At 38.6% G+C, this 26,520-nt stretch overlaps 1 protein-coding gene across 3 annotated transcripts in view; it reads right to left on the bottom strand.

Moving 5' to 3' along the window:
* Window positions 1–26,274, bottom strand: part of heatr1.S (HEAT repeat containing 1 S homeolog) — a 53,924-nt gene extending 27,650 nt beyond the window's left edge. For all 3 annotated transcript variants that reach the window (XM_018265145.2, XM_018265147.2, XM_018265148.2), the window contains exons 1-17: window positions 26,116–26,274; window positions 24,572–24,739; window positions 22,440–22,656; window positions 20,384–20,525; window positions 19,413–19,514; window positions 18,335–18,475; window positions 17,369–17,580; window positions 15,266–15,399; window positions 14,176–14,278; window positions 12,263–12,373; window positions 11,753–11,870; window positions 8,959–9,066; window positions 8,289–8,384; window positions 7,965–8,053; window positions 6,304–6,512; window positions 5,905–6,023; window positions 50–235 (exon numbers count right to left, since the gene is read on the bottom strand). In XM_018265145.2, the coding sequence (XP_018120634.1) occupies window positions 50–235; window positions 5,905–6,023; window positions 6,304–6,512; window positions 7,965–8,053; window positions 8,289–8,384; window positions 8,959–9,066; window positions 11,753–11,870; window positions 12,263–12,373; window positions 14,176–14,278; window positions 15,266–15,399; window positions 17,369–17,580; window positions 18,335–18,475; window positions 19,413–19,514; window positions 20,384–20,525; window positions 22,440–22,656; window positions 24,572–24,713 (2,229 nt within the window). In that variant the 5' untranslated portion in view covers window positions 24,714–24,739; window positions 26,116–26,274. The remainder of the gene's footprint in view (window positions 1–49; window positions 236–5,904; window positions 6,024–6,303; window positions 6,513–7,964; window positions 8,054–8,288; window positions 8,385–8,958; window positions 9,067–11,752; window positions 11,871–12,262; window positions 12,374–14,175; window positions 14,279–15,265; window positions 15,400–17,368; window positions 17,581–18,334; window positions 18,476–19,412; window positions 19,515–20,383; window positions 20,526–22,439; window positions 22,657–24,571; window positions 24,740–26,115) is intronic.
* Between the last annotated feature and the right edge of the window lie 246 nt (window positions 26,275–26,520).

Here is a 26,520-nt window from a genome sequence, read left to right as displayed (position 1 = left end):
TTTAAAAATCACAATTTAGCGAGAAAAATAAAAACACATAAGCTCTTACCTCTGTAAAAGTTTCCATTCTTCTCAGCCTCTTCTCAAGAAGATGGAACACTTTAATTTGTGCCTCCAGTTCCAGATCTCGAAAGCCATTACATCCAAGTACCAGGGCATGGGTGAGCACAAAAGAGGCCACTTTCTGTCTCACAGTAACAGGCTCTCTTTCAACCACCTGCACCACATTCTCCACCTTAGAAGCAAAATAAATAAATTAAGCTGAAGTGCAACTCATTGTTTTATAGAATTAATGTAGAAACGTCTGTTTTCCCTGGGTTTCAGCCCTATCCCCAAGTTTTCATTGGTTTTATATAAAAAAAAAAAAAAAAAAAAAAAAAAAAAAAAGGTCCTTAGATTGTAATGCCTCTCATTTTACAGTCATTTTATGTCTAGGTGAAAAAGTAGCCCTGAAATATTTTTTTTTATTTTTGGCATATGACATATGGCTAAAGAATAAAAATAAAGTAGAGGGTTCCAGAATCCGGATATACTACCTCTACTGCCATAACTATCATTTAGATAGAGATATTGCTATGAAAAATGTAAGGCCCAAATATTAAAGGGGAACTATCGTGAAAATCTAATTTTCCCAGCGGATGGATAGGATGAAAATAATAATATTCTTAAATATATTCATTTAACAGAAATGCTTACTTTTTGAAAGGCATTCAATAATATTACAGTGAGTTAGAATGCTTTCTCTGAGAGCCAGTTCAAGCAATTGCTGAATGGGAGTGGCTATACCCCCACTGTGATGTCACATAGCAACTAGCGAAGTCCCACCCTCTTCATGCTGAATTCAAAGCATCCACACACCAACTGCATTCTCTGGAATCTCATTCTGAGAATAGCAAGGCTGTTATACTTTTATAGTGTGAAAATGCTGATATTATTGGCAGAATGAGATTTTTGCATTCTCCCAGATCAAAGGAAGGACAGAGCTTGGTAAATATTGTACAGATATAAAAAAAAAAAAAGGGTATTATGCACCTACTTTTTGCACATTGCACCTCACATGTTTCATATGTCTCTGTAGGTCAATAACAACCAGCCAGCAATTCACTTTGAACAGGCTACTTACTAAAAGGTGCAAAATATGGGTAATTGAACTGGTACAAATTAGCACCTTTGTTTGAAATCACCCTGTCTATAAATGTATTTGTGTGACAGTGCGTTTGTGTATGTTTTAGTCTCCCAGTAATTTTTTGTGTATAAATCTGTGTCTTTGTGTGTTCCCATTTTTTTTGTGTTGTCAATGTGTTTTAGAGGAACAGTAATATCAAAATATGACATGTTAATAAATGTACTGTTGCCCTGGGGTGTTTGCTTCAGAAACAGAGCCATGGAGCAGCCATTCAAGTTGAACTAGGGCTATAAGGTTCAGGTTTAGTAGCAGATACGCTCTGTACAAATTGGCCCAAGAAGCAATCAGGGAACAGGTGCTGCTGGACTAGGAGGGCCTTCCTGAATGGACTCACTGCCCTGGAGATGTGCAACCCTAGCAAGAGTCTAGAGTGCTACTTGTGGGAAGAGGAGACAACCCATTAGTACTGCCTGTGTTCCTTCAATGCTGCCTAAGGCTCTGCGCTCAGTTTCTGGAAGCTTGGTTTTCCCGCCTTACTATGCCAGCCTATGGGCTCCTAGGGATCTCCCCTTTGCATGAGGCCCGTGCCTCTTACTGTCACTAAAGCTTTCTGAATGTACTCCTCCTGCTGGAGCCGGGATGGTTACTCCTATCACTCACACTCACCCCTGCCATGCTTACCTTCTACTCTCACACTCACCCCTGCCACTCCTATCTCTCACACTCACCCTGCCACTCCTATCTCTCGCACACTCACCCCAGCCACTAATATCTCACTCACACTCACCCCAGCCACTCCTATCTCTCGCACACTCACCCCAGCCACTAATATCTCACTTACACTCACCCCAGCCACTCCTATCTCTCTCACACTCACCCATGCCATAATAAAAAATTGCAACTTCAAGCATTTATACCAACATCTCTAAAAAAGACGTGTATGCAACTTTTAAGCGCCTCCCATATTGAAACTGACCTAAACTTAAGATTACTAGTGAATCTTCACTAGGCACAACCGAACGCTAACAAATATTCGCTATGAAATGGTCGCACTGAAAAAGTATCGATAGCGAAAAGTCGCCAGCGTTTGGCGCCCAGGATGCAACTTCAAATTTTAGTGAATTAGCGTAGTGGTAACAAATTTGAATACACTGCCTGATTAATGTTTGGCCAAAAGTGGCAAATAAGTAAGTCATCAAAAGAAAACATCATATTTTTAGAAAACACATTCTGCCAAATCTAAAATGGGTAAATATATCTTTGTATGGCAAAGCAGCAACACTACCCTAAACTTAGTTTTTTTATATAATTTCTGAAAATCATCACAAAGTTTGCATTTTACCTCATTATATACACCCCACATTTGTAACTTACCAGCATAAAGCATCCTAAATATGAACACATAAAATTCACTAAGCGACGAAGCGCCGAACGCTAGCGTTACTTCGCTAGCGTTTGTCATTTTCGTTACTGCGCAAATTCACTAACTAACGCTGGCGTAGTTTCGCTAGTGTTACTTCGCACCCTTACGCCTGGCGAAGTTTCGCTAGCGACGTAACTACGCAAATTCACTAACGCGCGCAGTGTACTGAACGCCACCTTTTACGCTAGACTTCCTTCGCCACCTCAGACCTGGCGAAGCGCAATAGAGTAGATAGGGATTGTTTCAGAAAAAGTAAAAAAAAAAGGTGATAGGCTGAAAAAGATCGAAAAAATTTTTGGGGCTCCCCTCCTTCCCCCCTACATTTCCTGACTCATGGCAACTTACCTAGACAGTGGGCACATGTGTAGGGCAAAATAAAAATTTTATTTGATGATTTGAAGGTTTTCTAGCCATTTGTAGTGCTGATACGTATTCCTCCATTGAAATTTGAATTTCGCGCCGTATGCAAATTAGACTTCGCTAGCGTAACTTCGCTTTACTTAGCGAATCAACGCTAGCGCAACTTCGCAACCTTACGCTACCCCTGAGCGCAACTTCGGATTTTAGTGAATTTGCGAAGCGCTGGCGAAGTGTGGCGAAGTTACGCCTGGCGCAACTACGAATCTTAGTGAATTTGCCCCATAGGGTCTACTGAATAGTTTGATGCCTTAATGCATAGATTTACCAAACCATGTGGCATACAGAGACCCCCAAATTCAAATAGTACATATAAATTTTCACATGACACTGACTGTTACACTATAAGCACCCGGCACGTGCATTACCCTAGAAAACCATATATTTTCTGAAAGTAAATATTCCAACTAATCTAAAACGGGTAAATATTTATTGCCACTACAAACTACCAAACTGCAAAATTATGCTAAACATAATGCCCTTTATTAAATTTCTTTAAATCATCACAAAGCTTGCATTTTACCCCATTATTTACCCCACATTTCGTAACATATCAGCATAGGGGCTGAACTACATGGTGCAACTTCTTCAGATCCGACACTCTAAGAGGAAGCGCATGCAACAAGACCGGTGCGCCGAATATAATGTAAGTAATAAAAATATTGCACCTACAAACTGCATGCATCTGACATGACTGTTGGATGCAAATGCCGCACGTTGCGTCTTCATTCGACAGTAATTGAATGCATGCAGTTTGTAGGTGCGATATTTCTATTACTTACTGTACATTATATTCGGTGCATCCATCTTGTCGTATGTGCTTCCTCTCAGCGTGTCGGATCTGAAGAAGTTGCACCATGTAGTTCAGTCCTAAAGCATCCTAAATATGAACGCATGGGGTCTATGGAACACATTGATGCCCAATATGCATAGATTTACCAAACCATGTGGCGCACAGAGACCCCCAAATGGATATATAGCAGACAAAATTTACATGAGCAAAATTAAGTAACAAAGAACAGTGGTAAATGCGATAAAATCACGAAATCAATAAAATCCAATAAAACCACAAAAATCAATGCTTTTTTTTTTCCCGCCTAGTGTAATCAGCAGTCATAATCACTTTGACTATTTTAGCATGGGCAAATATGTTTTACGGAAAGAAACAAGCGAACAACACCTATGCAGAGCTGAAAATGCAATAAAACAGCTTAACATACAAAAAAATTGCTAAATATGCACAAACTCACTAAAATTGCGAAATAATCAGCAAAATAACATACAAAAGGTATTGTGCAGTACTGTACGCTATTCACAAGGGCAATAAAACATTTTTTTCAGGCAAAAAAAAATTATACAATAAGAAAAAAAAACAACAAAATAGTGTGCGTATGCGTGTGTACAATTCTCAAAATTACGTGTTATGTTCGTGTGTGTGCGGGTACAAGTGTGTGAGTATGTGACCCCCCCGATCCCCAAAAATGTATGTGTGTGTAATAAGTGTGTGTTTGTGTGTGTGTATGTGTAACACTAACCTGGAAAACACATGACAATCTATTGGGGTTGCAGGAGGGGGTCCCACGAAGAGTAGTAGTAGTCTTCAGTGAAGATCCAGGGACTGGGTGGTGCTGCAGGTATAGGTAGCACAGGCAGCAGCAGGACACGTAGAAATCACGTGCCTGCTGCTACCTTGGAGCCCCTGAGCGATTGCGTCCCAGGGGCCTCTCAATACCCCACTTTGCTTATTTCCTAGCGGCAGGGGAACAAGCTGGGAGCAGTCCCCCCTTCTGTAGCCATCACCCCTACTGTAGTCAGTCCCCCTCTGTAGCCAGCCCCCCTGCAGCCAGCCACCTCCTGCAGCCGCCCCCTGCAACCAGTCTCACCCTGCAACCAGTCTCACCCACCTGTAGCCAACCTCACCCACCTTCAGCCAGCCCCCCTGCAGCAGCCTTCTCTCCCCTGACTCATCCTCATCCCCCTCCACCCCCCCTGCAGTCAGCCAACATCGTAGTTTTTACAAGTTTTACTCAGTTACATGAAGACTTTTGCTCTCCGTCTGAAACTCCCCCTCCCTCCCAGAAACGAGGCAGTAGGAAATAAAGGTGGACTTGCTAAACGTGTGTAAATCCCAGCCGCACATTAGTCTGTATGCCAGCACTGAGACGCGAGTAGTGAATGTGCTGCTGCTCCGGTTTCATTTTGTGCTTATGTAACATTTGTGCGTCTCAGTGCTGGCATACAGACTAATGTGCGGCTGGGATTTACACACGTTTAGCAAGTCCACCTTTATTTCCTACTGCCTCGTTTCTGGGAGGGAGGGGGAGTTTCAGACGGAGAGCAAAAGTCTTCATGTAACTGAGTAAAACTTGTAAAAACTACGATGTTGGCTGACTGCAGGGGGGGTGGAGGGGGATGAATCTCACGGGAGAGAAGGACCGTGTTACAGTCTACCTTTCTTTCCTAGCTTTATACAGTTTCTGATTGACAGCTCTGACTGCCAATGAGATAGAGAACAGTTGTTATGCAGAAAAACTCGACTCCGACGCCAGAGCTAGCCAGAGGCAGGTAGGAGAGAAGCAGCTGGCATGGATTCACTAGAAAGACTGCAATATTTTAAAAACTGTAAACATTTTTTAATACATTATATTTAGACATTTGAATAACTTCATGTAATGATTGTTTTTACCAATTTTTAATTTCGCGATAGTTCCCCTTTAATATGACTAAACTGCAAAACAACATAACACGGGGGGGGGGGGTATATTTAATATATATCCAAAATTTCCCAGGTACTTATGGAATACATGGAACATATGCAAATAAAAGCACTCGTTTGTTTCTGAGGACGGCCCAGTAAATGAATGAAATGATTGCTCTTGTTAATTGAGCCCAAGATATGGAAGTCATTAGTTTAACAAATTGACCCTGTTCCACGTACCAGCTGTAATGCTGCGGTATCTGTAGTTTTTAATTTTTCTGAGATCAGTTGGGCCATTTTACTGTTTGCTAGGCCAATTAGCTGTGTAGCTTCAGCTTCCTTTAAGATTCGGTCAAATGCTGAATGAAAAGAAAAAAAACACAAAAATAGTTATTGGAAACTGAATTTAACGAAGCACAATGTTATTTTGAAGCAGGAGCAAGCTCACAACCAGGCCCAGGAATATATTTCTCACAGAAAAGCATACCGTACATACAATAACACTTAATTCTTAGTCTCATTTCCAGAATGTTAATTATCCAAACATATTGGATTTGCCTCCAACTTTAATGTAGGGCACTAGTGTAACCAGTTCTGGAATTTAAGGGATGCCACAGAAATTATGAACAATATAATTACCTTCTGGCCAATCCTTCAGCAATGGGTGCAGGTTACATATATCACTCTTTGCTAGAAAAACTGACATTTTCCTTTCAGCAGAGTTAGGATCAGTATTTGTCAATACCATGTAAGGAATTATGGTCATCACCACTCTAGTACAGAGCTCTGGATTCTCTTTGATGGGGGTCTCCTGGATCAGGCTTACGGCTTCTTCCAGAGCTTTGTACCTGCAGAGGTAAAAATGCTTTAATTATACAAGATTTGAACATATTACTGCAGGACTGCCACACTACTGTATTTCATACAGTAAAAAAAAAATGTATAACTTGTATAAAATGTGCAACTTCAAATAATATTTTTGCTGGCTATTATTACAAACTAATCTGGTGAAATTGCACTTATTTTCAGAGGATAATTTTATTCTGAGTTTAGAGGTTCAATCACCCCAGACAAATGATAATGCCTGCACAATGCACTTAAAGGGCACCTATCACAGCCAAAATCAAACTCATTAACAATCTAACCAGTACAACCCATACAGTTTAATCAAACTACATATACAGTTTTTTGAAAAAAAAACAAAAAAAAAAAACAGCAGTTTTTAAAAAATCCCTTACTTTGTCAAATGGGTTCTTTCACTCAGGGAGTCCATACTGTGACTATAACATGCAAATGAGTTCACAAGTATGCTCAGATTGTAGCACTGCCCTGAGTATTCTACCCAGAATGCCTATCTTAATTAAACTCCTCCACTAGACATTTCACTAGATTTCCATATCTTGTCCCCTGCTGGTGATGTCATCATGCAAATGAAGGGCACACACTAACTTCCAGACAGGTGGCAGCACTACTGAACAGCAGCTAACACAGAAGTTTGGTTGATTTGAAAATAGCTAGGCAACCAAGGAATTTCAACTGAGCATGTGCGGGATTTCAGAGCTGCAGTTGGCTGTGAATATATAGGTAGGAGGAGAAAGTGAAATCCAAGATATCTGCCTCAGCTAGAACTGCAGTGGAGATGGGGGAGATCTTGCAGAAGGTATAGTGAGCTGATCATTTACATTATACAAACAATTCAAACGGTTTTAAAAAATGGATTTCTTGAACTTTAACATAGTGTCTTTACTCTACATGATTTTAGTTATGATTGGTGCCCTTTAAGTCTGCAAAAAAAAAGGCATTTTCCCATGTAAAAAATGAAGTTTAGCCAACAGGATTGACAGTTCAAATGGATATTAGTTTTCAGGGTTCCTAATCCTTAAATGTTTCTTAATTCTTAAATTCTTTTTTTATACTGCTGACGACCAATTATAAAGAAAGAGGCCAGAAAAATAGGGCAAATAATTAAAGAAGATAGGATATTGTTGTCTCATGGTGTGCCTATTTGCTACTTCAGCATAACTACATTTTCATAACCAGGTTTCGTGGTGTCAAAATCCCAATGCCGTCTAATGTATACATGCGTAGATGTTCAGGTACATATGAAAAAGTATATAGTACTAACTTTTATATAAAAATGATAGATGGAAACCAGAAATGTCCAAAGGGAAAAGGTTTGGGAATATGTTACAGGTTACCTTTAAAAGAAGACTTTAGAGGTTCCACTAAGAATTTCTCTAAAATCCATGACAAAAAATGCACAGAATGAATTTTTTAAGAATAGAAAATAATCTACATACCAGCCACCATCTTGGGAGAGGTCAACACGATCAACGAGAGCAAGCAGATTTGAGACTGTAACTTCTGAGCTGAAATGGGAGTGATACATCTAAGAAAGAAAAGATATCAAGAGTCTAATTAGGCAGAGCTTTAAGAAGACTGCATTCATTGGAATATGGCAGTTCAATATGAGGAATCATATATATCTGTGAATTCTTGGGCAGCAACTAGCAATTGCATGTTCTTGAAAGCAGCTACCCATAAAAGTGAACAAAGCTTGTTTGGGCTTAAGTCTGTGTTTGTAAAGAGTTTTTGCAATAAAATGTATATAGCAAGCAGCTTACTTTAAAAACATTCAAAGCAGACAGTACAACCTCCAGGTTATCATCTGCAAGACGAGATAAAATGGATTCCTGAATAAAGGCCTCATCAAAGCCTGCCTGTATAATGAAGTAAAAGGAAAAGCAATGAGTTAAAAAAAAAATACCTTATTTGAGTTCTAAAATAGCTACACTAATCACAACTATATTTCTCTATGCAAACCAGCATCTTCATTTAAATGCTTTTTACTCTGGGTTGCTAAGAAAGAACTACAGGTAAGACACCGACTATCCAGAATGTTCGGGACATGGTATTTTCCATCATTTGGATCTCCATTCCTTAAATCGAATAAAAATCTTTGACTAAACCAAATAGGATGGTTTTGCCTCTAATAAAAAGGATTAATTATATCTTAGTTGGGATCAAGTACAAGGTACCGTTTCATTATTACAAAATAAAATTAATGAAAAATGTTAATTATTTGCTTAAAACCGAGTCTTTGGGAGATGACCCAGTTATTTCGAACTTTCTTGGTAATGGGTTTCCGGATAATGGATCCAACACTGGTATTTTTCTTTAGCAGCATGACTATATACAGGATAATATTCACCATCATATTTACAAGTTATCAAGATAAAATCTCATTATAAGCATATGACTAGACTTCAAGTATTTGAGACAGAGGGTCCCTACCTTAGATGTCTCTATGATGTCCTTCAGATGTTTCAGAGCAATGTGTCTCACTGCAGGCTGCGGGTGATTCAAGCTGAGCAAGAGGGTGGTGTCACAGTCTGCCAGTAGCTACAATAATTTGCAAAAAAAAAATCCAATCACAATAGAGGTAAAATCCTAGTATATTCAGTTACAATGATATATGTAAAAACACTTGTATAATATCACAACAGATTAGATCGATTCAGATTATAAAATCAATATCAGAGTCTGATAAGGCACAGATAGCCAAAACTATGTGGATAGAGCATATGGGGGGGGGGGGTGTCACATTTTGGGACCCTATATGCCACATGCTTTGAACAGTTTTATGGCCAAAATGTATAGACTTTCCTATGCATGTGGCATATAGGGTCCCAAAATGTGACCCCTCCATATGCTCTGTCATTTTAGATACTGAAAAATCAACACATTTACACAGTTTTGTGGGGCAAAGGTTAAAAAAAGTACGTTCACCCCAGAAAACCATATATTTTCAGAAAATACACATTGCCCCCCCCCGAATCCATGCTTTCATATTTGGGGTAATTTATCTTGAAACCTAATAGTATGTGAGAAATAAGATACTGCAGGGTGGAAGTTTTGAGGCGATTTTTGAAAATGTCACCAAAATCAACAGATTTAGGAAAGGTTTGTGGCTTGGTGCTTTGGATTAAAAAAGACAATTTGGAATCGGGGGAATGTGTACTTTTTTCTGGGCTGAACGTACTTTTTTCTACCTTTGCCCCCCCCCAAACAATATAAATGTGTTCATTTTGCAGTACCTGAAATGACAGACCATATGGGGGGGTGCCTTAATTTTGGGGCCTCTATATGCCACATGGTTAGGTAAAACAACAGATATTGGGCATAAAACTGTTCAGTGGACTTCTGACATTCAAATATAAGATATTTTACATTGGTACCTAATGATGAGTGGGAGATATGATGCTCTAGATTTAAGTTATTTTTCCAAAAAATTCACCAATTTCTATTAATTTTTTTTATAACTTTAGGAAACAATTGGTAGTTTGGAGTACATAGATATATTTACTCATTTTTGATTTGCCAGAATCTGCTCTAATAATGGGTCATTTTCTAGGGTAAACCTACTGTTAATGGAATGTTTGGCCTTGAAATTAGAAGTATGCCATTTTGTGGATTTGGCAGTGTAACTGCTTAGAGATTTTACTCTATAATGAGAAATCTCCATAAAACTAAATACAGGTAGGCCCATAAATCTTTGGACAGACAATTGTTTTTCTAATTTTGGTTCTGTACATTACCACAATGAATTTTAAATGAAACAACTCAACTGCAGACTTTCAGCTTTAATTCAGTGGGTTGAACAAAAAGATTGCATAAAATGTGAGGAACTAAAGTCTTAGTTTGACACAATCACTTCATTTCAGGGGCTCAAAAGTAATAGGACAAATTAAAAAACTGAAAATAAAATGTTTATTTCTAATACTTGGTTCATAACCCTTTGCTGGCAATGACAGCCTGAAGTCTTGAACTCCTGGACATCACCAGATTCTGGGTTGCCTCCTTTTTAATGCTCTGCCAGGCCTTTACTGCAGTGGCTTTCAGTTGCTGTTTGTTTGTGGGCTTTTCTGTCTGAAGTTTAACAAGTGAAATGCAGCTCAATTGGGTTCAGATCAGGTGACTGACTTGGCCATTCAAGAATATTCCACTTCTTTGCTTTAATAAACTCCTGGGTTGCTGTATATTTTGGTTTATTGTCCATCTGTATTATGAAACGTCTCCCAATCAATTTGTCTGCATTTAGCTGGATTGGAGCAGACAGTATGACTCTGAACACCGGCTCCTTCTGTCCTGTGTCACATCATGGATAAACACTAGTGTCCCAGTGCCACTGGCAGCCATGCACGCCCAAGCCATCACACTGCCTCCCGAATGTTTTATAGATGATGTGGTATGCTTTGGATCATGAGCTGTTCCACAACTTCTTTATACTTTTTTCTTGCCATCATTCTGGTAGAGGTTGACCTTGGTTTCATCTGTCCAAAGAATGTTTTTCCAGAACTGTGCTGTTTTTTTTTAGACTTTTTTTTTTTTTTTTAAGCGAAGTCCAATCTAGCCTTTCTATTCTTGAGGCTTATGAGTGTCTTGCGCTTGCAGTGAACCCTCTGTATTTACTTTCATGCAGTTTTCTCTTTATGGTAGACTTGGATATCGATACACCTACCTCCTGGAGAGTGCTGTTCACTTGTTTGGCTGTTGTGAAGGGGTTTCTCTTCACCATGGAAATGATTCTGCAATTATCCACCACTGTTGTCTTCCTTGGACATCAAGGTCTTTTTGCATTGCTGAGTTCACCAGTGCTTTTTCTTTCTTTCTCAGGATGTACCAAACTGTAGATTTCGCCACTCCTAATATTGTAGCAATTTCTCGTTTGTTTTTTTCTTCTGTTTTTGCAGTTTAAGGGTGGCTTGTTTCACCTGTATGGAGAGCTCCTTTGACCGCATGTTGTCTGTTCACAACAGAAATCATCTACATACAACCCTCCCCCTCAAATCAACGCTTAATTGATAATGAAATAAAGGAATTGCCCACACCTGCCCATGAAATAGTCTTTGAATCAATGGTCCAAATTGTTCAAAAAATGGTCTGGCAATAAAAGTATCAAAGCAGCCAAATTGGCTGGCAGCAAAAGAGTTTTTGGTCTTCTACTTTATATATGATCAGTAACGAATACAGTTACTTACAAAAAAAACAAGGATTATGGATAAAGATATTTTCCATTCAACTATACCTCATATTTTCCACCACTGGTGGAGAGTGTTATAAACTGATGGAATAAAGTTTGATTCTCCTGATCTCCAACATCCTTTAGATGATCCTCCAAAACAGAATCAAGGGCTGCCGGGTATCTAAAAATGAATTAAATGATACAAATACTTATCCACATTTTCGGACAGCTGTTTAACCCACAGGTCAGCAGCCAACACTTTTTCTATACTACAGCTTTCTCAGTCGCTCATTATCATAAAACATACATTGATTTTCAGTGAAAAACGAAATTACACAACATTTTCAACATAACCACTTTTTCCCTGTATGATAATGTGATCCCTTAACTACTGGAGTTACAAAAAATTCTTCCTCTAAAGTGGCGATCAAATTGTTTGTAATACAAATCCTGCCTAGTTATACACGCAAAATGTAACTGCACTCCCTTAGTTAAAAATACAATCCAACATTTTGAAATCTCCCTTTTCACTAGAAAATATTACCAAAGAACAAAAAAGCTGGATTTACTTACTTGCTTTCAAAAAGTCTGATGAGAGGAAGGAGGCCCTGGCTAAGTTCAGACATTTTGTGAGGCTCAGTTTGGTGCATCTCTCCATATGAAAGGAATTCCTCTAAGAATGTGCTAAGGGAACAGACCAAAAACAGAGCAGTATAATAAATACTCAATGAATACTTTATACCCCCCTATTTTACGATTAGGGGGAAAGGAAAGTAGTTAAACACTTGGGGGTGCCAAATGTTAGGCACCCCCAAGTGAATTTACTTACCTGAAACCCCAGCGATCCTATTAGCAGAAAACTGCACCGGCCCAGGGTTATACCAGCGAGCACAACGGAATGCTTCTCTTCCGGCTTCTTGTCTTCTCGCGGCTGCGCATGCGCATTAGAGTGAAAAGCCGAACTTTAACTAAAAATTCAGCTTTTTCATTCTACTGCGCATGCGTCTGCCCTGGGAAATTTTAAAACAGAAAAATCCAGAAGAGAAGCGCTCCGTGGTGCTCGCTGGTATAACCCTGGGCTGGTGCAGTTTTCTGCTGATAGGAGCACCGGCCTGGGGTTTCAGGTAAGTGCCTAACATTTGATACCCCCAAGCAATTAATGACTTTCCGTCTCCTTTAATAGAGGACAATACCCAATTACAGATATGATTGATATCCATTTTAATACAATTTTTAATATGTGAAATAGCTATATTAGCTATGAAAGATATAGACTGTATAAAGCTATTACGTGGTTACTTTTGCTTAATTAGCTTATTTAAATTTGTTTGGGAATGATATTCCCTATCTAAAAGACATTTCGAGAGGTCCATCTCCCATAAAGTCCAATTAAAGCAAATAATTCCATTTTTTTTTAATGATTTCCTCTCTGTAATAAAAATACAGTACATTGTAATAATTGTGGCAAATAAGCCTATTGGGTTTATTTAATATATACATATTTTCTTAGTAGATTTAAAATGCAGTCATTAGAAAAACCCCAGGCCCCAAGCATTATCTGTATTTTTGAAATCCTTGCCTGTTGAGCTTCTTTGATTTTGACTTGTATAACACAAACCAAAGAGGAACACTGTAAACTACATACATACATTAATGGCCCCAGCCACCAGGTCCCTATCATCTGCCACTGTAAAATTCATACTCTGCAGCAGGCAAGTGACTATACTAAATTCATTTCATAATATTTATTGGATGACAGTAGGTTGACTTTACATGGGCATACTTTTATACTGGACTTTAGTCAGTGGCATAACTATAGAGGAAGGTCTGCTTTAGGGATGCAACGAATCCACTATTTTGGATTTGGCGGAAACCCTGAATCCTTCGCGAAAGATTCGGCCAAATACCGAACCGAATCTGCATATGCAAATTAGGGGTGGGAAGGGGAAAACATTTTTTACTTTGTTGTTTTGTGACAAAAAGTCATGTGATTTCTATTTGCATATGCAAATTAGGATTCGGTTCGGCCAGGCAGAAGGATTCGGCTGAATCTGAATCCTGCTGAAAAAGGCAGAATCCCAAACCAAATCTTGGATTCAGTGCATCTCTAGTCTGCTTCCTCTATAACTAATAAAAAGAAAAAACAAAAAAAAAAAAACTCCTCCCCAGCCGGAATGGGGGTGGGAGGATGGAGATACCAGAGTGTGCCGGGCCCCTCTGAAGGTTTTTTTTACAGGGGGGCCCGACACAGTCTAGTTACGACACTGACTTTAGTTCAGTATAAAGCACTATATAAGACCATAAAAACATCAGAAGTTGGATGAATGGGAAAGGAGGACAGAAGAGTGTGTTGAATTTAATCTACTCAACCACATAATAGTATATTCTGGACTCAAGTCACTTACATAAAATATTTGCTGCTGTTAGTTGGCAAAACCAACCTTGTAAGAGAGAAGGACATATTTAAAGTAAGAGGAAATCCTTACCGAGCTACAAGCTTGTTTAAATCCTTCTCGAGCACTATGTTGCCAAGTATTGCTTCAAGGTGGCTTTTACATAGATCTTTACTCGGCTCTTCTGTGCTGTCCTCTGAATATAAAAACATGCAATTAAATTAAGGTTGTCATTAGAGAAATGTATGCTAATAAAATAGTCACTATACCCCACATACTGACTTACCCCACAGCCCCAAATGCAATGTCCTAGAGGTAAATTATTTTCACCCCCTGTGGCAGTGCCATGCAATTCAAATAATTTGGGTTATGGTTCTTGCCTATATACAAGATAAAGCATCCCTGCCTAACATACTCTTACCCAAGATATGCCTACTTGTATTGTGGACGACATTATCCCAAAGACCACTATAAGAATACTTTATTGCAGGGGTTCCCAACCTTTTTTACCCATGAGCCACATTTAAATGTAAAAAGAGTTGGGGAGCAATACAAGCGTGTTGAAAGATCCCTTTGGGGTGTCAAAAAATTGGTTATTTGGTAGCCCCTATGTGGAATGGCAGCTTACAGGAGGCTCCTACTCCCCTTGGTACAAATTACATACGGTACACTGAAAAGTGCTGCCCCAAAAATTCGACAAGGCATGGAACAGCTGCCTAAGGGCAACAACCTAGACTCCCCTCTTGTCCTAACTTCCTGACACCTACTGTAGGACACCAGAACTCACATACGTTGTTGGCTGTTACCAAGACAGGTCAGGGGCATTTATTTGTAAGAAATTAAACAGCAACTGAACTGCTATTGTATAATGATTTGATAATGAATCAAATGTTTGCAAGTCGTATATGCCCCTTTTTTATTGTTTTTTTCTATGAAAACAGAAAATAAAAACATTGAATAAAACAAGAATACAAGGACATTCAAGGAATGTAAGAAAAAGAATGAAAGGCTTTCAGGAATAGGCTATAGGCATAAGACTATAGATCATTGATGCCAAACCTAGAATTCTGTAGGCTGTTAATGGATGCTGAAGTTTTAGATCACACCTAAGATTACATTAGGAAGATTGCACATCAATCCATAACCCAGCAAGAAACTGCAATAAAAGGAAAAGTAAACCTACCTTCTGATGCGTGAATAACCGAGCATATCAGATTTGGCAACAAATAAGTCAGCAGGGAGGTGGTCTCATACAAGTTTGCTATCTCCTGTAGCATGGGAACTATCTCTGACACTTTGCAGAGGTTAACAAATGGCCTAATGGAGAAGGAATAAAAAAAAAAAAGTTACAAATACACTGTGGACCATCCTACCTATTTACATCAATAAAAAATTGCTAATTGTTAATACATGTGACTGCAGAATATTAGAAGAAGTGCTTTAAATTCACATTATTAACAGGCATTTTTAGTTGCCAGTACAAACAGACGGAGAATTGTAAAAGCTAATAAAAAATTATTTTATTTTAATTAATTAAAAATCATGAAAAGTCTGCATATTTAATTGATGTATATTGCAAAGTTGCTTGAAATTATATTTACTTTTCAAAAGCTCAAGTTATGTTTTTGTGACATTTGTCTGGTATTGGAGTCTGGCAGCTCAGTAATTCATGCGCAGACTCTGACCTGTTACAATTTTTCAACATTTAGTTGATACATTTCTCAGCAGCATCTCTGGAGTTACAGTATTCGTAGCTATTGTATCAATTCTTACAGCTGCCTTTAAAGGAGAAGGAAAGTCGTTTCACACTTGGGGGTGCCAAATGTTAGGCACCCCCAAGCTAATATATTGACTTACCTGAAACCCCAAGGCTGGTGCTTCTATCGGCAGAAAAATGCATTGGCCCAGGGTTATTCCAGTGAGCACCACAGATCGATCCTCTTCCAGCTTCTTGTTTCTCGCGGCTGCACATACGCAGTAGAGTGAAAAGCTGAACTTTAACTAAAAAGCCAGCTAGTTCATTCTACTGTGCATGCGTCTGCCCCATGAAATTTGGAGAAAGAAGAAGCTGGAAGAGGGTCGCTCCATGGTGCTCTCTGGAAGAACCCCTGGCCGGTGCAGATTCTGCTGATAGGAGCACCGGCCCGTGGTTTCAGGTAAGTAAATACATTCATTTGGGGGTGCCTAACATTTGGCACCCCCAAGTGTGAAACAACTTTTCTTCTCTTTTAAAGGAGTACGCCACACAAACATAACTTAAGCTTTTGAAAAGTAAACATAATTTCAAGCAACTTTGTAATATACATCAGTTTAAATACATGCAGACTTTTGTTATGTTTAATGGTTTGGAAGAGTTCCCTAAGCCTAGCCCCCTGCTGATCTGTCTGACGACTTTGCTGAGTTGGCCGACTACTGTTACTTTGTATCAACAGCCATCTGTCCTTAGCCTGCATCCTCCAAACCCCACAATTCCCTGCACACATGATTTCAATAAGGAACAGAACATCCCAGTGCAATGCATTGTGGGTTATGTAGCTCCTGCATGCTGTCTGTAAGCTGTGGAGAAGTTGTTACAATTTGTAACATTAGTGTTTAGTCCCTCCTTCCCTGCCAGGATTTAAAAATGATGCAGAAAGAGAAGAACTGTTAAACAGCTGGATTTCAGCATAGAAAATGGCATTTATTCATACATTTTGAAGAAACAGGTAACTGTGATGGGTATATTAGGGGTTTCTGTGTTATGTGGGCCTCTTTATCAAATGTTGGTTCGGAAGCTGGAGTTCCCCTTTAATGGCACTCAGGGATTCTGGTCAGCAGAACAAATGTATCAACTAAATGTATCTATTTATAACAGTTAAAAAGTTGCGACCTCCTCCCTCCCAGAGCTGCTTTAGAAAGTGAAAAATAAAAGTTATGCTTCAATATTGGAAAAACTGTCACAAATAGAAAATAATTGGACCAACTGAACTGAAAAAAAAAAAAAAAGTGTTGGAAGGTGAACAACCCCTTTACAACAATAATGTAAAGAGTGTTGTTTTAGGAATAGTGTTACTACAGTAAAAGCAAGATACCAGTTTTTTCACAACCTTTTACAGGTAGGCCACACTATGAACCATGAAGCAAGAATTTAGACTAGCTCAGCACAAAGCAGTGCTCAGTAAGCAATAAAGCTTATTAATGATGCCAGGTCTGTAACCATTGAGGGTAAATTTCTAATGCACAAAGTGCAGCACTGGAACAGCTTTCAAAATTTGACTGCAGAATACACTTTATAAATCAAACTTACTTCTTTCCCAAATTGTTTGTCTCTTGACTCTGCAGAAGGACAATTAAACAACTGATCCCATCGCGAACCAAAGATAGTGTTTTAGGAAGGGTTCGCGTGACCTGTGATGCCAGGGCTTTCACTAATGAAGGAGCCATCACAGTCTTTACTGCTAATTCGCAGATTATCATGTATGTAGCAGCTTTGTAATCCAACAGGGAGGACTTTAAACCCTAAAGAAGAGGAAAAAAAACCATCAAAAGAAATAAAGAGCTGTTTAATTTAGTGACTGAGGGCAGGTTGCCCAGCAATCCCAGAAGAACATAGTCTATCAGCGCTGAAAATCTTATCCCTCGATGTTCTCATATCATAAACTATCATCTTTTTAATGTGAATACTCAAAATGGACAATTTTCGCTTGGTAGCCTGTGGATCTTTTCAGTCAGATAATCTCTGGCACTGGGCTGTGATTAACACATACACACAAAGTAATGGAAGTGTTGAACTTAACAAAAGGCAAGTTATAATTTCCTTAGAAGCTTGAGATAAAACAGCATGAAAATGTTTTACCCATCTTGCTCACTCGCTCTCTGTGTGTGTACTATCCTGAAACACAGCCAGGATAAACACTTATACCCCTTTATATTATGCCAGTAAAATTAAATTAGTATCATACTGTAGATAGGTCTACTTGTTTATCCATTAATATCTGAACACTAGGTTAAATAGTAAAAGCTCAGTACACTGCAGCCCCCAAAAAACAGTAGGCTACAACAGCCTTGGTTTTGATGTGCTATAGCCTTATATCCTGGTGTTTGTTAATGTAAACCCATAACCTTAGGGCTAGACAAAGAATTGTATAATATGCACGGAGTTCGGTAAAATCTATGCTTGTTTGTTTTGGTTGTTTTTAAAACCTCAATAACTTAAACCATGGAAAGTTGTTAAACCCAGATGACCTTTAGCAACTCTTCAAATTACACATACCTTCTGAATGTACGGGAGAAGTTTTGCAATAAAAGTATCAGAAACTTTCTCTACAGCATCTAATGCAGCCACTATTGTAGAAACATAGAAAGATAGAAGAACTCTGAGCTGTGCTGAGCTTTCTGCCACTTCAGAAAACTCCTGTAAAACAGAAAAAATACGGTCATTTCCATTTAGAATGACTATTATAATAATATACTTACATAAAACATACACTCCTTATATTAAAGTATGATTTAAATATAAAGACAGGTCATGGGGGAGCACACATACATCTATACATAACATACTATAAATGAGTAAAGGCCAAGAAGAAAAAAAAATTGCAAAAAATTAAAAATAAGAACAGCAAAAACACAGCAAGTTTGTTTTCAAAACAGAACAGCGTTAGTTAAAGGCGTCTCCACCCAAAATCAGTTTTTTGCATAATGAAAGAAAAATATAATACTAAGCAGCTTTCCAATAAACATTTATAAGGGGGATTTTCACCTTCGGACACCTTCAGGTTTGTGCTGAACAAAGTTTTTGCCTGTAGTTTGAATTTGGAAATATGCATGATTTCTGTTATTTCTTGCACGTAAAGGGGCAAAATCTGGAGATGGAACTAAAGTCACATTCTATCTGCCCGTTCCAAAGAACAAGACCAAAGCAGTTCTATCACAGAAAAGCAAGCTGCTGTTTGCTACAAGCTAAGGACTATGGCACACAATCTGCTCTGCCGTGAGTGACAAATCTCCTGAAAATTCTTTATAGAAAGTAAAGGCATTGTGTTTGAAATTCCACCAGCGATTCACATTAATACCGGTGGGAAAGCATTTTCACTAGACTGTGGATTTGTTTTGACTGTGTTCTGTGGGACCAAGAAGTGGGAATTAAAACTATACATGGGTGCAAGGTTAGTCAATATCCTAAAAGGATATCTTAAAAAAAACACATTCAGAAATCAGTAGCCATATCATAATAAAACGCAATTAATTGCACACATGTGAACATAGATTAGTTCTATTACACTACTTGTGCAAGATGCATTTTTATATGTTATTGTTACTAAACGTAATGTAAAAGAAGTATTACCAACCTTAACAGATCTGGTAACCAAATTACAAATGAATTCCATGAAGTTCATATCCTTGTAGCAATGTGTGATTAGTGTACCTCTTGCAAGAGGGACACCAGGTTTCTGTAAAAAAATGTAGAGATGATTGCAAAAACACTCAATGGACAGTAATTAAGCCTCTGAATGCAAGAGCTAGAATCGGTGCTGCACTGCAGTCAGGACACATGGATGCAGAGATCCTAAAAGCAATCTGCAAAATTTTCAGTGGATATGCATAAGGCCTCATTGCATATCTAGGTTATGTGTTTAGTTTTAAATCCCAATCATGTCCAGTAGAACTGGAGGGGAAATATAATTTAATAATGTTCTTAAACAAGGGCTTAAATGAAATTGTCGCATGCATGTTAGCAACTTGGAGCACACCCCAGTTGTCCAATTTAGGTTGCTTTACGTTCTATAGACGCACTGAAGCGATGTCTCTGAATTATAAATAAGCAAATCTGCAGTTCTACAAAGTTACAATTTATTAACCCTGCCTATGGAAATCTGTTATTTTATTTGATGAACCCACTTCTACATGATTATGTAAGGATTTGCAGTAAACTCCATCACTTTTGACAGTTTAGGTTATTCTATTTTTGGATAATTTTCTTGTATTGTCCTATCTTTTGTGGTGTGTAATTATTCTTCACTCCCATAAAAAAACAAAAAACCTTTTCACTTGTATTTACTGCTTTTTTTTATAAAATTCTATCTGTTCTTTTACTTGGACAAAATGACATACAATATTTTGCACGGAGTATAAACAAATGGACAGGTCAGTGGCATATTTGGGTTCTCTGTGCCCCACTTTATATAGGAATTTATTGTAATGGCCATTCAAATACTAATATTAATGGGCACATGCAAAAGTTGTAAAAAAAAAAAAAGAACTGGTCAGTGTAGAATTATCAATATTATAAGTTGCACTTTTATTGAACAAGTTACAGTACCTGGATAGCATGGAGCCAATGCCATTTGTGAGTTGGTTCGCTGATCTTCAGGAGCTGAACAGCCCGGACAAACACTTTCGTTTCATGATATGGCAGAATGCAGCCTATCAGACTGTCTTGGTTGTAGAGGTGGATGTGAAATCTTAAAAGGACATACACATAAGCAATTAAAAAAGGATCAATATGCCTTTAATACATCAATGGTCTAACCCAACCAGTGGCTCGTGAGCAATAAGTTGCTCTCCAACCCCTTGGATGTTGATCCCAGTGGCCTCAAAGCAGATGCCCATTTTAATTCCTGACTTGGAGACAAGTTTTGGTTGCATAAAAACCCATGTGTACTGCCAAACAGAGCCTCCTGTGGGAAGCCAGGCCCATTTTTTTCCCCAGGAACATTTTTAATGTCTCTTTCATATCTGAATGTTGCTCAAGGGTAAAAAGATTGGGGACCCCTGGTCTAACCTGTAGCCTACTAGCTTTTATTGATGCACCAGCACTGGATAAGAACCTTGTACTAAATAAGTAAATCAGTGTCAACAGGAAAGGAACTATCTCGGCAGCATATTTAATTTTTACCACAACAACAGATAGTCCCCATCCATGCTCTGAATAGCAGCGACACTGTATGAAGTGAGCAAATTAAAGTTTGGTGAAAGTGCTCCCTGGTTAAGTATTGCTCACATCCAACACTGTCTGAACCCCTACAGTTGTGTGGGGGGCATTCCTGCATGGGAAGATTGTACCAGTTGTAGAAATGAATGCACAATAGTGCAGCACATGGTAAATGGATTTCCCAATTCATTACAATCTAAAGGCATCAATCAAACAGTAATATTTATAACCGGGAGATTGTGTGATAAAAGCAAGTACTGCTTATAATGAGAGTACTAAGACATTGGCTAGGCTAAACCTTAACACCCTCAGGGTTCTGGTGATCCCCACCTCCTTATCTTCACACAGGGAGAAGCATAAGTGTGTCTGTACTGCCCCAAGGTGTAGGGAACCAGGACATATTAAGTCCCTGGAACCAATTAGCTACTTTGCAAAGGCATAAATAAGAAAGCTAAATACAACAGAAGGAAAGGGGTTAGGAGAGCTGATAGTGGAGGGAAGGAGAATAGCAGCCCTGTGAGCAAGATCTTTAATATATTCTACAGAAATTCTTAGGTGATGAAACACCATAATTAGGTAATAATAAAGTAACTCAAGAGCATTCATTAAACAATCAAAAAAAAAAAAAAAAGCTAAGCAGTACGTTTACTGTAACATGTTCCGTGCATATGTAATAGCATCTGAGCTGAAGAGAGCCATTCTAATTAAGCACAAGAAACCAGTATGTAACCTGCCAAGTCCTTCCTTGCTATGTGTTAATTGAGCATCTGATATGTTTTTCCGTCTCACACATACTATTATATTTGTCTCAAAGAAAAACAGTACATAAGCTGAAGGGGTATAAAAGCTGGTAACAGTATGTGTGAATGTGTGAACAGTAATGTGAATCGCTGGTGGTAAAACCCATGTATCACTCTAGTCTCCCAAAATCGCTACAAGAGGAAACTTCAAGCGATTTTGGGAGACTTGAGCGACACATGGGTTTTACCACCAGCGATTCACATTATTGCCTATGGGAAAGCTTTTTACTGGAAAGTGCAGGAGATTAGTTGACCAGAGGAGCAGCGATTTATAGCTAGCGATTAATCTCCTGGTGTATCACTGCCCTTAGTTGTCTATGTTACATATGCAAAGGTTCCACGGCAGTCTCAGGAGTGAGAGAAAAATGGGGGAGGGGAAGACAATGCATTTGCACAAATGGAATGGCAACTAGGGTTGGGTGATTAAAAGAGAAGCATGATTAGGTTAGAATGTGTTTATTGTATTTGTTCTGTTTTTTTACCAATAAATGCAAAATGTCCATTAAACCACAAATCTCAACATGGCAGAACATGCCCCCACCCTAGCTTGACTGCTTTCTGAATAGTACAGTATACAAGAACTATTTTCATTCTCCCTTACAGAAGTCATTGTGAATTGGGTAATATGTGCAGAGATACAGTACCTATGGATAAGCCACTCCAGGCACTTCTGTCCAGGCTTTAGCATGAAGTACGGAGAAAGATGAATAAGGAATTTTCCAATAGTCTCATCCAGTTGCTCATTCACAGCTTTTGTCTGAACGCTACGCTGCAAACTTTTAGAGGATAGACCGAAGAGAGATTCCTGAAAAGGTTCAAAGGACGAATCAATACCCATCAACTCGTCTAGGCCAGTGCATCCTGAAAAAGTTGGAATATAAAAACATATCCATGTTATTAATTTTTTATTAGACATTTTTCACTGAAGAAATTAGAAAGTGAAAATGATAAAGCATTCAGATACTTTATGGTGCACCAAAAGTCATTTATCTCTATGGGAGGAATGGGATGTGCACTGCTCTAAAGAAATGCTGGGCTGCTATAGCTTCAGTAACATAGGCCACTGGGCCAGTGGTGCCAGAGTTGGCATTTATATAATGTCATTTATATCATGTGTAAATATCACAAGTGCTAAGCTTTAGAGTCACAGGAGCAAGGACATCCCCATAAAGCTTACAAGGTAAATAGCAGACAGGGTATTTTAAAGCATTTTGGTAGGGAGAAACCAGCTTAAACGACTTTTTCCAATTTTTCTAATATTGAAGTGTAGTGTCATTTTTAACTTTCTAAAGCAGCTCCGGGAGGGGGGGGGTCGCCGACCCTGTAAACTGTTCTAAATCAATACATTTAATTGCTACATTTCTTATCTTTGTCCCTGCTGAGCAAAATCCCTGGGTTTCATTACAGGCAGCTGTTAGAATTGAAACAATAGTTGCTAATACTCCAGAGATGCTGCTGAGAAATGTATTAACTAAATGTTGCAGAATTGTAACAGTTCATAATCTGCACCTGAATTACTGAACTGCCAGACTGAGACACCAGAGACAGGGACATTAAACTTTGATTTTGGAAAAACAGTAAAAAAAAATAAATAATGGAAAGTAATTGAAAAAAAGTATTTAATTCTGGGGAACAAACTGAAAACAACTAAACTGGAAAAAAGTGTTAGAAAGGTGAACAACACCTTTAAAGTTGTTTTATATTAATCCAGATCCCTATAATCAAGCCACAGTCCTGGAAGCCCTGGCTGATCAGTTACATAGAGGTCTCCCTTCTGTATATACCTTAACACCTCCCATGAAAACTGTCACCCTAATTTTTCATAGAACAGTAGTGTCTGCTTACAAGGCAACAGGCAGCTTGTCCAAATGGTCCCCACGTTGGGGCAACAAATCTCTGTCACAGTTTCAATCCATTCCAGATGCCAGTGTCTAGGCTATGGCCAGAATTAAACATCTGGTGACCTGGTGAGTGCAGGGGAGCTCAAGCAGTTTGCACAACTGAAAGGAGTATAATCTTTCAAATAAAAAAAAAGTTTTCCTATATTCAAAATGAATGGAAATTAATGGAAATAGCCTCCCTTTAAGCTCCCATTCAGATAAAGGACAGGTTTGTATTGAGCATTGGCAGGATTGGGTGCAAGCAGGTGATTTCCTTTGAATTTTAAAAGTGGGGCTCTTTCAAGAATTTGTCACCCAAGCATTTTATCGCTCCATGGGAAGATTACAAAACACTTGCCACCCTGTCTGTCATTAAGTTTAGTGGGGAATCAAGATGGCCCTTAAGCTAAAAAGTTCCTTTTCAACCTCTAATGTGTCTTATTGCTTTGATATGCTTTTAGATACACACTATTTGTATAGATCATATTGTTTGTAATACTGATGAATTTTCTATAAAGATATTATTTTCTATAAAGATATTACTTTCATAATACCACCAGAGTCTGTACATGATTTTTGAGCGTGCAAGCCCACAGCGGTCAAATAGTATACTTGAATATCTTATGGGGGTGTTTTGGGGCTTTATGCTGATTTGGAACAAATTAGAGTGCCTTACATTGACTTTTGCTTCTCTATTACCAGCAACTACTGCCAACATTTTTTTCAGACATTATTAAAATAAGACAACTTAACGCTGAGCCAGAAAACCAAAAAAAAAAAGGGGACTGAATTTTTATATTATATATTTAGCCACCTTTTCAATGATTAGCTTTTCTTTGGAAGTTTCAGCTCAGCTCAGCTGAAAATGCAGTGATGCTTTCATTAAAATTACTTACCAATAGCAAAGAACGTGTCTTGGTCAATTTCTGCAGCTTCCTTTGGTTCAAAGAGAAGGGAGGCGACCTCTTTCCGATTGTACAAACTTGGGTCAGTCTGTGGCAGTGCCAGCCGTTTCAACTGTTGCGCGAGTGAAGTCATCTTTATTGTATTTTAGGTCCCTTTGGCTGGAAAAGGAAAACGCACATACTGTATACACTATCAACAGTCACAAACATTCAAAAGTGGTCATTCAAAGAGTTTTACAAGTGGGATCACACAATCTCTAACAGGAACTGTCCAAACTCACAGGATACGGATGGGCCCTGTAGCTGAAACCATACTTCAATATAAAAAAAGATGTGGACAATTCAATTAAATTCGAAATTTCAATGGCATCCCCATTATATTTTACTATTATATGTAAAATTGACTAACTCCCAAGACACTTTATATAAATATAATTAGTCACTAGAGAAGTGGAGCCTTCACGACATTGCATGGATTGGCTGCATCATTTTGATAACTCTTAACGAAACGGTTATACCTTTTCCAGGCACTACCAGCGCCTTTACCTATGATAGCCCTATACAAATTTGAGTCCCACATTGTTTAGGGTGGCAACTTTTCCAGACGTGAGCAGGGAGAGACTTAGGCAGAAAGTGATGTCACACCAAGCTAATATGGCAGCTGCATCCTAAACAAACAGAGAGCTTTTAGAGCTGTTTACTCAGGTATGGTAAACCAATCTGCAGAATAAATAGTGGTATAGCTTGCACTATTGTGGCTAATATATTGGCAATAAACTGCTTTGGTAGCTTTCCTTTTCCTTTAAAGTTTAGCAAACACAGCTCCGTTACATGTTTAAGATGGACTATACCAACGCATTTCTCTCTTTGTGACAGAGCCCCCGTTTAGTTTGGCCACACCATCAGATTGAGTTGGTAACTTATTCCTAATACCCCCTTTAGCCTCTGCTGTCCTATTATGGGTGGATATTCTAGAGAGAAGGCAGGATTCGTTAGTTATTATTAATTTTGTTGTTTTAGTTATTTTTTTTACTGTTTCTTTTGCCAGTATCTATCAGATTGCCCAATAGCAGTTACAGTGGTTGTTCGCCTTTAAATGCACTTTTTAGTATAATATTAAGAATGATATTCTGAGACTTTTGGTCTTAATTTTTTATTATGTGTAGTTTTTGGTTTATTTAGCTTTTTATTCGTTTAGCAATGTTATCTTTCAGAAAAAGTCTGTACACACAAAAAAATATATTGAAATAAAAAAAAAAATGTGAAAATAATTTCTGTCACAAGTGATCTGGTAAAAAAAAACAAAACATCATTTTCTCACAATGACTACCCTTTAGTAAAAGAGGAAATTCAGCATTAACAACGGTTTGCTTTAAAATAAGAATAAAAAGCAGCAGAGGTGACTGGGTTAGATACAGCCGTGCAGTTACATGAAACTGGAAGCGTGTTCACTACAAGCAGCAACCACAGACTCAGTAGCAATGCTGTAGCCAAGATTCTGTACAGATCCTCGTTATCTACTCAATATAACATACCACCACACAGTCCTGATGTTCTTAACACTGCCCTCCGTCCCCGATCGCTGTTTAAAACTTCCGCAGCGCCGATAACTTCTACCTCCGTAACACGTGCCGGGCAGCTAACTCAGACGTCAGAAGCCTCCCGTCGCGGAACTGTGACGTCACATGCTATAGATAAAAACGCCGTGACGCGAGACGTAGCTACAATTGAGGGCGCGGGGAGCTAGAGAGAAACATGTCTGTGGGGTAGTTGTTTAGTAAAGCGTGCTAGTCTGTGCTAGACTTCACTGCAAGGCAAACAATTTGTATTGTTTCAGCTTGGATCTTCTACGTTTGTCAGGGTTTTCCTTGACTTGTGTTTTTTTAGCGTGGTGTTTTCTTTCCATACGCGGAACGCCTAGTGCCACAACGCACGTATCT

The sequence above is a fragment of the Xenopus laevis genome, chromosome 5S (genome assembly GCF_017654675.1).
Source record: "Xenopus laevis strain J_2021 chromosome 5S, Xenopus_laevis_v10.1, whole genome shotgun sequence".
In the NCBI taxonomy this organism is placed as follows: domain Eukaryota; kingdom Metazoa; phylum Chordata; class Amphibia; order Anura; family Pipidae; genus Xenopus; species Xenopus laevis.
Note: the sequence above shows the minus strand (reverse complement) of the source record. Positions and strands in the feature narration are given on the sequence as shown.